General features: G+C 40.7%; 1 protein-coding gene across 1 annotated transcript in view; it reads right to left on the bottom strand.

The window, feature by feature from the left end:
- Positions 1-758: 758 nt before the first annotated feature.
- The window catches only part of TSPAN8 (tetraspanin 8), a 15353-nt gene continuing 5324 nt past the window's right edge, over positions 759-10787 (bottom strand). The window contains exons 3-8 of the mRNA XM_010133376.1: positions 8232-8360; positions 7545-7619; positions 7352-7459; positions 5518-5667; positions 3360-3443; positions 759-812 (exon numbers count right to left, since the gene is read on the bottom strand). Coding sequence (XP_010131678.1) covers positions 759-812; positions 3360-3443; positions 5518-5667; positions 7352-7459; positions 7545-7619; positions 8232-8360 — 600 coding nt within the window. The remainder of the gene's footprint in view (positions 813-3359; positions 3444-5517; positions 5668-7351; positions 7460-7544; positions 7620-8231; positions 8361-10787) is intronic.

A 10787-nucleotide genomic window follows, 5' to 3' on the forward strand; every position in this document is an offset into this window, starting at 1 on the left:
GCCGTGCCCGCTGTTGTTCACCCACGGCTGCGAGTCCCACTGCTCACAGCCACTCCAGGTGAAGTCTCACCCCCGTGGCTTCTGTGTACATCTTGCCTCCACATGGGCTTGGATTTCACCCTTGATGCATATTTGCAAAGCACATGCCGCTAAATCCCACTCTCGTATGCAATCTAAGCACCATTTGGGCATCGCGGCTGCCAGGACATCGATTTAAACAGCACTGAAAAGAAATGTGGCTCTCCTGCTTGGATGAAAGCCAGTGCCTGTGCTCCTCACAGGTAACAAACCCTTGGCCATGTATACTGTATCGAGTGCCAAATTGACCTGTGACACTCGTAATGAAAACACCCTGCCCCACAAGCAGAGCCCCCCAGACCGGTCAGCCACTGTGAGATTGTTGGCAGCTGTTTACAGTGACTGCTATGGGCGGCGTCACACCCGTGTGGACACACTGCACGGCAAACTCAGAGTCACACCATTACTTATACGCTGTCTCTGGACAAAATAAACTCCTCAGAAACATAAATAAAGACATTTATTGCAAATAAAAATTCACATTCACATCATTAACTCTTACGAAGTGTACGGAGGTCATTTACAAATTGTGAAGCATCCATGTGCACAAGGGCTGCCGTTTTCATCCTAACAGCTGCCTGGGACATGCATATATTTATCTGAATGTGCCAAGCAAAATATCCTTCTAGCTACAAAGGTTTTGATTTGGCTGGTGACATTGTTCTGACACTTCGACGGTTTCATTTTTTCTTGATCTGGCAGTAGAGGCTCATGGAAAACGCCAAACCAAGTATCTGGAAAACAAAGACATTTCTGGTATTACTTGGCAGTCCTGGAAATCCCAAGAGACAACCGATACACAGTGGGAACATTTTTTTTGCAAATGCCTTGGATTTACATGCAGGCTAAATCTGCTATGCAGATCTTTTCCAATGTAATTAAGGAACGTGCCTCTAGGATGTAGCCATTTTAATGAAATCAGTATGTCCCACAGGTAAGACTGCCGACATGATGGGAAACTTCTGTTTGTTTGAAAGATGGATTGCCTCTATGGATGAGGAACCCCATAACTCTGGGGATTTAAAATGCAGCTGCAGTGAGGTGGCAAATACTGAGAATTTTTTAAAAATCAGACAAAAATTCCATCTTTCATTTGCTGAGAAAATTGGAGGAACTTTCTGATTTCATTGCATATTCTAAGGGTTGTTTCCCTTTGAAATCTCTCTTGCACTGCCACTGCCACTGCCATATATGACTAAAGGCATATACACGTACATGTATACAGGCATACATCTATACACACACCTCACCGTTTCGAGTGGTAAATGATCATGTAAAAAATATTTTATATATTTATCAGTAATAGATTTTTGAATAGAAACATTGAGTCCTCTAAAGAGGCTGTTTCTTGAAATGTAAAATTCAGTAGGGTCATTGAGGGAAATTCCACAGCCTGTGGCAGAGATCAGAAGACCAGAAATCTTCCTTCTGGATTTAGAATTGATCAGCTGTGAAGATGTTTCATAGAAGTGGAAAGGATCCAGCTGAGACTTATGAAGCCATGAACACCAAGATGTTTCACTGTTTAAGGAAGAGACAGTGGAGAGCATACAGAACACAGGGCTAAGACACGGGGATGAATTCACAGCTGGGATAAGCCGACAAGGCTTCCTTGACATACCATGTCCATGTTTGCACTTGAGCCCAACTGAAACTGGGCCCTTCTTCTCTGTATCTTTTCCACTAATAGGGTGAGCTGAAACCACTAACAGCTCACAAGAGGCATAATGAAGCAGGAAGAGGAGGGGATGCTAGGGAAGAGCACTTTTCTTTGTCCACTTCTTTTTATCTGGGGTTTTCCAGAGCAGAGGGATTTTCCAGAGCATATGGCCTTTGATACGCAATTAATTGAGAAGTCCTAATATGTTAATATATTTGGAAAGGCTAGATGTTTATCAAGTACAAATTGCCAGCTGACAAATTGCCAGCTGAGGTTCATATTGTTTATTCATGTTGTTTTCTAATCCTTTTATGATTGGGAGAGGCAGCCACCACAGAAAATACCATCTGGGAATCAGGGAAGAACGATGGCCAATGCACTAAAGGCTGCAACTCGTGTAACTGCAGTAACTAGAGCAAAGTGACTTATAACTTACCTTTGGGATACAGATGCAGTTTTACAGTTCTATTATATTTTTTAAAAGTCCTTTTAATATTGGTGTATTTCACCTATTTTCCCCACAAAGACTACATGTAGGCAAGAGACCTGACCCCCCACATGCAGCATTTTAAATAACATGAAGCCTGTGCCGAGTAAGAAGTTCGTGGCCTGTCGTCTCCCAGTGCTGCAGCTGTGTAACTCCTCCCTGCTTACTATTATTTTCCAGGAAATGTATTTTTGAGTTGGGGCTCTTGCCCACTCTTCTACCACGAGGAGCAATCCTCTGCCAATGTGGTTAAGAAGCTTTCACTTGGAATAACAGACTGAACTCTGCACAGCAATCTCTGTCATTTCTGCTTTTCCCTCAAACATCCATTGGTGGGGGGTGGGGGTGTGGGGGAGGGACGCCACAGAGGAACAGTGAAAAGAAAGAAAATGACTGAAGGAAACAACATGATGAAATCCCCTGTTTCTTTGTCATTTTCTCCCAGTCAAAGCCTATCATTCGTCAAGGAGCTGACTGGGTAACCTCACTGGTTTTCCTCCTCTCTTCACAGAAGATTTTGCATGTTATTCTTCAGCATATGATGAGGCGATTAACACAAAGAGCTCACATATTCTGCTTCTTTTACACACAGGAATATAAGGAGCAGCACAGGTGTGCACGCAGTCACATTCACACACCATCTTCATGGCTAAATTATGCCTCAGAATAATGATTTTTTTTTTACCATAATTTCTCCATAATAAGAGTATGTGATTTAGGGGCTAAGTTTTCTTATGAGATGACTTTTTCCTCAAGCAATGAAGGGGAAGGGGAGGAAAAGACCAGCTATTCTGCCTCACGTCTTCGAGCGCTGGGTATCCACACAACCCCTGTCCACAGGGCTCGCTGTCAAGGCACAGCCTGACTCCAGGACCGTCAAATCTTGCAGAAATGGTCCCATGTGATACACTTTTACACAGGCAGCAGGGTGGTCTAATCCCACCTGAAGTTCACAGCTCGGCAGCCACATACTGTTTATATGAAATAACAGAAAGTTTATAGCTAAGGTGAGAGGTGGTTTTCCCTTGTCTATTAATTGAGCAATCCAGGTGTTTTAATCCCATTCCCAGTGTATTTCTAAGTAGAACATATTGCTTGCCAGCTACTAAATATTTTAATGGTGTGTACTGGTACCTCAATAACGGCCAGTCCAAATGCGATCCCCGTAATTATGAGCAGATGGTCTTTAATGTATTTGATAAGCACTTCTCCACAAGGCTGAAAAAAAAGACAAAATGATTATTTATAAGTAAGCATATTATCCTAAGGTTATTAGGCATGCATCCTCTAAAATAACTCCTCTCACCTCTCTCCCTCTTTATTTTCTCTGTTAAAGAAACGTTGTTTGAATTTACGTGGGCTTATTGATAACAAACACAAACAACACAGCTATACATACCTGGTGCTCTGAGAAAGATGTCTAGTCTTTGCCTTCCCAACTGTGAAGATCAGTTTAGTAGCTGACCATAAAAGGGTACAATTTCAAACGAAGACATACAGTTATGATGCCTCATGTTTGCATGATTTTCAGTTTGACAAGGAAAGAAGCATTTATTCTTCCTTTCACCTGATAATCATTCACTGCTAGGAAAGAGCCAGTGCAGCCATGACCAGATCTGAAAGAGAACTTCAGTTTCCCACTAATCTGATCTTTGGATTTGGAACTTCAAAGCTTATTATTAGAATCTGGCTCAACTAACAATATTTGGATATAAAGCCCAGCTTAAAAATTAATTTTGACAAATGTTTGGTGGGCTGGGACTGGGAGGAAGAGAGTGAGTGAAGAGATCCGAAGTCCTATGCAGAGCTAGTCTTTTTAATAAATGCATGCATCTGTTCTTATAATGACTACATATTCTCCAGGCATTGACAACACTCCTTTTGCAAACTGTAAGGAAAGCCAAGTATGGCTTAAATCCATCAAAACTACAGTACTGTTCCAGCACTACAACTGCCTTCCCCCCAACTACTGTTATATTCTTTCAGCGTGTTTCCTTGCTCACAAAAAACACTTGGGTCTTCTTCTTCTTCTAGTCCTTCTTAAAAAACCTCTCATTTAAGCTGACTCAGAACTCCACTGGATTTCAAATCTTTTTTTCCTGGATCACAAAAGTTTTATGTCTTTACTAGTATTTAACACCACCATGAAATCTGTTCATGTGAGCGATATCTTGCATGTGCAGTGATTTCACTGATGGTTTCTCGTGTCATTCAAGGGTTTGCATGAGGCCAAAAAGACATTAAAATGTGGCCAGAACAGCCTCTTTGTATACATCTTATTTCCAGATTGGCTTCTGGCATCCTCTATTTATGCAGACTGTTCCCTTGCTTTAAAACAGTATTTGCTTCTGTGGGACTTCACAGGGAGGAAATTAGTGTTCAGTCAGGACCTGGCTAAGGAGCTGTGCATTTAGAAAGGTGTACAAACTGAATGGACATTTGCTAAAATCTGCTTTGTGCTGGGTGCGGATTGGCAGACTTTGTACCACCAGCCTTCTAAAAATGCAGCTATTTTTTGCTATTTTCCATTGCTTTTTTTTCATATTTTTCTTTGTATACATGGAGCCCAAATTTCCATATAAATCTTGAAATTAATTTTTTGAGATCTCTGCTGCCCACCTACAAATTTTTGAGTATGCTTGCCTATCACCAGACTTTTTTGCCTTATTGTAATATTAACAGTCACAAGCTTCTCAAAAGGCTGCAGTTGTAGGAAATTACACTTGGAGTATGCTGCCATGAAGCCTACTACGTGTAAGGTTTCCTTCCAGCAGATCCTGCAAAATGAGTGTGGGGGTTTTTTATTAAAGGACTATAAAACCCCAAAGGTCTTGCATTTAATGTATTATTTCTTCAACATCCCTGAGCCCTTTGAAAGCCTGTGAGTCAACATGTCTACCACCAGAACGAGCCTGGGTGGGAACATAACTTTCTGAGGGAGGAATGAGAGCAAAAAAGTAGCTGACATGCTGCTCTGACCCAGAGGCAGACCCTGACTTCAAAGCCATAGTTGTTTTCACCCAAAGTAACCATGCAAACTGCTGAGGTCCTAAGGATACTGCACTGCACAGCTAAAAAAGAGGCATTCCAGGAAGAGGAAGCAGCAGCCTGTTTCATGTGTTCACAGTAACTTCATAAAACAGATGGCACAGGAGCAATTCTGGCTATGAAGAGAAGGCAAAACTTTGCCTTTTTGAAAAGATACATAACTGCTGGTTATGCCAGTCACCAAAGACAACCTTGGGTTAAAACTTCTTTCTGGGAAGAAGATGGAACATTATATTTTTCTTACCGTTTTATAAATGTATCTGCCTTGATAAGAGGTGCAGATGTCTGATGATGGGTTCTTTAGTTCACACTCACAGATTTCAGTGCCACCAAGAGGAGTATTAAAATTTTTTCCCCAGTCTTCAGGTCCGTTCAGCAAACCGCAGCACTGGTACTGCAAGAAAGGAGGAAATGGGGAGATGAGGCAAAAAGTGGCTATTTGCAGTTCAAGGAGAGTAGGTGAGGAAGCTGAGAGAAGCAACCAAGGAGAAATTTCCTTTCATCTTTTTCAATATGTGGAAGATGTCCCAAATTCTGTGTCTCAAAGACCATTTACATTTCCATACCAGTTATAAGAATGTACGTGCACGAGTTTAAAAAGAAAGAAAGAAAAAAAAGGATAAAAGACCAGAGTTTAAGTATACAGTGTTCAAAAACCATTAACATAATATAAAGCTAGTAATTGTCAGTGCCAGAACGGAATCAGAACATCGAACAATGCTGAGTATAGCAATTTTTGAGAATCAAGTCTTCTCTCTGTAGGTTATAAGTGCAGAAGATAAGTAACAGCTCCATAACATCCATGTTTCTCACCTCGAAAAGCCAGGCTGCAAATGTGAAATTCAGACATAAAACTCTGAAATCTAGAAAAACAACCACCTGAAATGATGATTAGCCCTTTAAATTAGAAATGGACTGAGGAGGCCAGAGCTTCATTTGGGATCAGTGAAACCTAAACCAGGTGTACTTTCACTTCATGTCCTGCTTTATTCAAGTCACTAAAGCTCAGGGGTGCAGACTTGGGTTTGAGGTACTCCTTCTTTTATAAAGCAGCTGGAAATGTTCACATAATTTTGTATAAAAGCAAAGGCTGTGGGACGTAATAAAGCAATCCTTGTCTATTTAGCAATTAATACAGTAATTACAGGATTTTTCATTTTCCTAACCCTTCAATCACATCTCCAGGGAGCTGCTTATTATATCAGAAGAAATAAGCTAGGTCAGAAGCAGAGGGCAGGGATGAAGGTGGAATGGGAAAGAAGCAGAAGTTTCTTCCATTTCTTCCATACTAGCAGCCTTTAAAAATATATAAATTCTTTAAGCCTAGCCATCAAAGTCATCACCTATTAGGGACTGAAAAAAAAAAAAAAAAAGACAGCAGGCACTCTGTCAATGTATGGGCACGAGTATTAGTGGGAGAGGCAGGGGTCTACATCACCAATGACATTAGTGAGATTCAAGGGTGTTTTCTGTGTGATAGTCAGAAGCAAGGTGGCACAGTGTCCATCTTCTGCGGTCCTGCAGATGGGGGAAGCCAGGATAGGTGTAAGCACAGTGAAAACAAATCTCCTTTTTATCATATTTCTTTCCCCCTTCTTACACAGTAAATTAGGGCATTTAATGACTTCACAGCAACAGGATATTCCAAGTGAAATACACTCCTGAAGTTTTCCTTATCCGCGGGGTAATCTTGCCGTGCTGGATAGCTCTTAGCTGGGGTACTGTGAGGGAGCAATGTCCCTTCTAAGGGAAGGCTGTAACAAAGGAGCAGACAGCCTTCTCATGAAAGAGCTTAGCTAACTATCAGTCTCACTTGCATATTGTGTGTCCTTGCTCCATTGCTCTTATAAACACAATTGCACAAAGAAATCATCACAGAAAGCCCATTCTGTATCAAGAAAGCAGAATTCCCTTGATTAGTGTTTTAACTTCTGTTTAAGTTCGACACTTCTCCATTCCCAGGGAATGAAATTCAACTCTATGGCAGAGTAGCCGTGAAATGAAGCACATTGCTGAAGACAAATGCTAGAGATGGAACAGATAGCCACAACCCCTGCCCTTTGTTACATTTTAATTACCTCTCTCTGAAACTTCTGGAACTGCTCTTGATACTCTTTAGCTCGTTCTGTAGAGCCTTTCAATAAATCCGTACTTGTCTTGAGAATTAAGTTAATGGATTCATCAACCTGCAAGTCCAAACATTTTATTAGTTTTTAGGTTAGAAACAAAGCTCTGGGAATAGATTAATGAAAATGCAGAATAATACTGTACCTGAGATCTGTACACAGCTCCTAAAATACCTCCTATGATCTGAAGGATCAGGATCAGAAGCAGTCCAATAAAAAACTGAGAAGAAAACAGAAGGGGGAGAAAACTATAGTACTCTTGACCAAGCTGACATAATTTCTTCTAAGTGAATGTTAATTTTCCATGTGCTTCAATAACCATGTAGGTAGAATGAACTGAAGTTTCAGTCACAGCCTCTCCAGCTATTACTTCTTTGGTGATGAGAAAATGGGATGCTGGAGACAGAGTGTGCTCAGCTGGTGATCAACACAAGTTGCACACTAGAGTAGTGGCACGATGGGCAGTGTGTAGGCGAGAAGTGTTGGGCAGGAGGACAGGTAGGATGTTCTACGAGGACCAGCAAAGGGCAACTGGGACTTTAGAAAATTAAAAGGGATAGGTAGTGGGAGAGGACTGGTGGAGGGAACTTTAGTGATGGTTGGATGAAAAAAAAGCTGGTGACATGCTCTCTGGACCATGTCTTTTTATTGATGAGACCTCCATCATTTTTTCCGCACTAGTATTTAGCAGGGGCTCAAGCACAGGGTAAGCAAGGAAAACACATAACCATAATCAAATATTTGGTTAAACAAAAAGGTCCCCTTCCAAGGACCTTATCCATCAAATGAAGCTGTGACCTGTCAAAGTTAGCCAAATATTTTTCTTTCCTACCAAAAGCAGCATGCACGGGCTCTCCTTTATAGCACCACAGCACCCCAGAAACCCAAGGACCATAATGATGGATCCCACAGCTATCAGCAGATCAACCGATGCGAACATGCTGCTGTCTATATTCAGCCCCTGAAAAGAAAGGGGAAAAAAATCTTTCAGCTACCAGAAGCTCCTCCTAAAAATGTTGGTACCCCCCAAAACAAGAGAATTACTTTGTAACTGATAAATATACTGATTAGCAACCATGGAGAAATTCTGATCCATAAATAAACAAACCTCTAATGCCCCCTTCTTAAGCGTTTTGTTGGGGAGCTTGGTAGAACCTGGCTTTTCACAATCTTTGTGCAAGATGAAAGTCAAGTTTACAGAGTAAATAAAGATCTCTTGTCTTTAAAAAGTGGCTTTCAGTTAGTTTTCAGTCAATGAATCTTCGCTTTTTACTGGAAGTAGCAAAACTGGTTATCTCAAAATCTCTCCTACAAAAACTAAATGTTAAAGAAACGAAACCTCTGTTTGTCATTAGAAGGCCAGGAACATAGTCTGTGGCTGTTCCTGGGAGACCACTTCTCAGAGCAATTTGGGTATACCGGAGAAATAGATGTATTTTCCAAAGCAGCTTTTTTTTTCTTTTTTTTAGGCATGATCTCTAATATTGCCCTCAGAGATGAAGACTGTATTTTGATATGTGGGACTTTCAACTAAACAACTCATATACCTCAGTATTATTAAATATCAAATTATTCAGTTCCCACAGGACTGAATAAGGCCAAAGGCCAAAATAAAGCAAAATGTTCAAAGAATATTTTCCAGTGTTTCTGGTGCCAGGATTAGCAAATATCTGGAAGTTGTCACATTTATCTCCTGTTGGAAATTGCAAAGGTATATAGACAAGTATAATTTGAAGAATGTGTTGTTCTTTCCCCTTCCGAGTTGGACTGAACCTCCTGTTATTTATTCTTAGAAATCTCTATTCAGCTACAGCTAAATCCTTATGGTCTGTTCAGTTATTACTCATGCAAAACGTACATTGGTTTTGAAAGGGAACTTTACCTGTCTAAAGGCAAAACTGTGAGAAAATTCTTTCAATTTTTGTCCCTACTTTCAGTTCACAGTTTTTGGGAAGTACTACATGTCACTTCAGGAAACTGGTCTGGGTCACACTTAAGCATGCTTTTCTGAAAAGGAAATCTTTCAAAAAATAAGAAAGAGTGGTAGTCACGGTTTTCCAAGTTCCATTGTACCATCTGAGTCATCATACTAGAGATTGAAAACTGGCAAGTATGGCAATTTTTGCTTCTTGTAAAATGTTGATTGAGGAGTGAAAGCTCTCTTTCTTCCTCTTCCACAGCAGAGAATGGCAGAGCTCTCCACCATGACTTAATTTACCCCATGGCACAACATCATCATGAACTGAGCTCTGTTGCATCCATCCTCTGCCAGACATGAGATATCTGGGACTGGCTAAGGGCCACAGCGTCATCAGCCAAATGGCAGAAAATATGTAAAGCTATCTTCTTATATCTACCATCTTCGTATTTCCAGATGGGAAAATACTTACTCAAAAATTATTGTTCTGAACTGATAGACTGTGGTAGAGCAGCAGGGGAGTGATCTGAAGATTTGCAACTTAATCTATACTAAAGGCTCATTCCGAAAGCTGAAAAAGAAATGCTTCCATGTCACACCTGGCAATTTTTTCACGTCTATGGCCAGAAAGTCTTTTTGGAAATAGAATAATGCAAATTAAATTTTCAAATTAATTTACATTTCTATGGTCCAAATTCTCAAGAAGAAATATACTGCTTAAACCTCAGAGTCAGATATTGTTCCTGTTAGTATAACAAAGCACCAACATACAAAGACTGCACAGTGCATTTCAGAGAAGCATCTACAAACTGTGAAATCAGCTTCACTCCAAGGTGGTGGAAAACACCAAGTCAGAGGCCACTGCCACTGAGAGCATGGTTAGCAAAAGGTTGTCAGGGCGCACAGAGCCAAAGAACCTCTGCACCAACAGGACCAGCCTCTGCTGCATCTCTGCAAGAGCGAGGGCTCCTCAAAATAGTATTTTTCCTAGCTTTGCACTAAAGGAAAGTCATAAAGTCTGAAGTAATGTAATAACATGGATAAAATCCAAGAGGGGAACTCAGGGACTTTCTTCTCCCTTCCAGGAGGGCTGTTAGGATATTTTAATCTTAAGTAAAGATTTTGGGGTCTCTAAAACTCTTTCTATATAAACATGAGGGGAAAAGGAAAAGGTTTTTTTAAGGAGACACTGAAAATAGAAGGGAAAGATCCTTGCTCCCTTTCAAAGTTGCAGTTACTGGAGAAATAAGAATTGTGTTACTATAGACAGTGAGAAAGGTAAAAATCACAGACTCATGGAATTGTTTTGGTTGGGAGAGACCTTTAAGATCATCAAGTCCAGTCGTTAACCTAGCACTGCCAGGTAACCACTAAACCATGTCCCCAAGCCCCACATCTATAATAAATATTCCCTACAACATATGGAAGTAACCCTAGGAATATACATGACTATACTATTCTAATAGGGAA

This window comes from Buceros rhinoceros, unplaced genomic scaffold, assembly GCF_000710305.1.
Source record: "Buceros rhinoceros silvestris isolate BGI_N320 unplaced genomic scaffold, ASM71030v1 scaffold3853, whole genome shotgun sequence".
NCBI lineage: Eukaryota > Metazoa > Chordata > Aves > Bucerotiformes > Bucerotidae > Buceros > Buceros rhinoceros.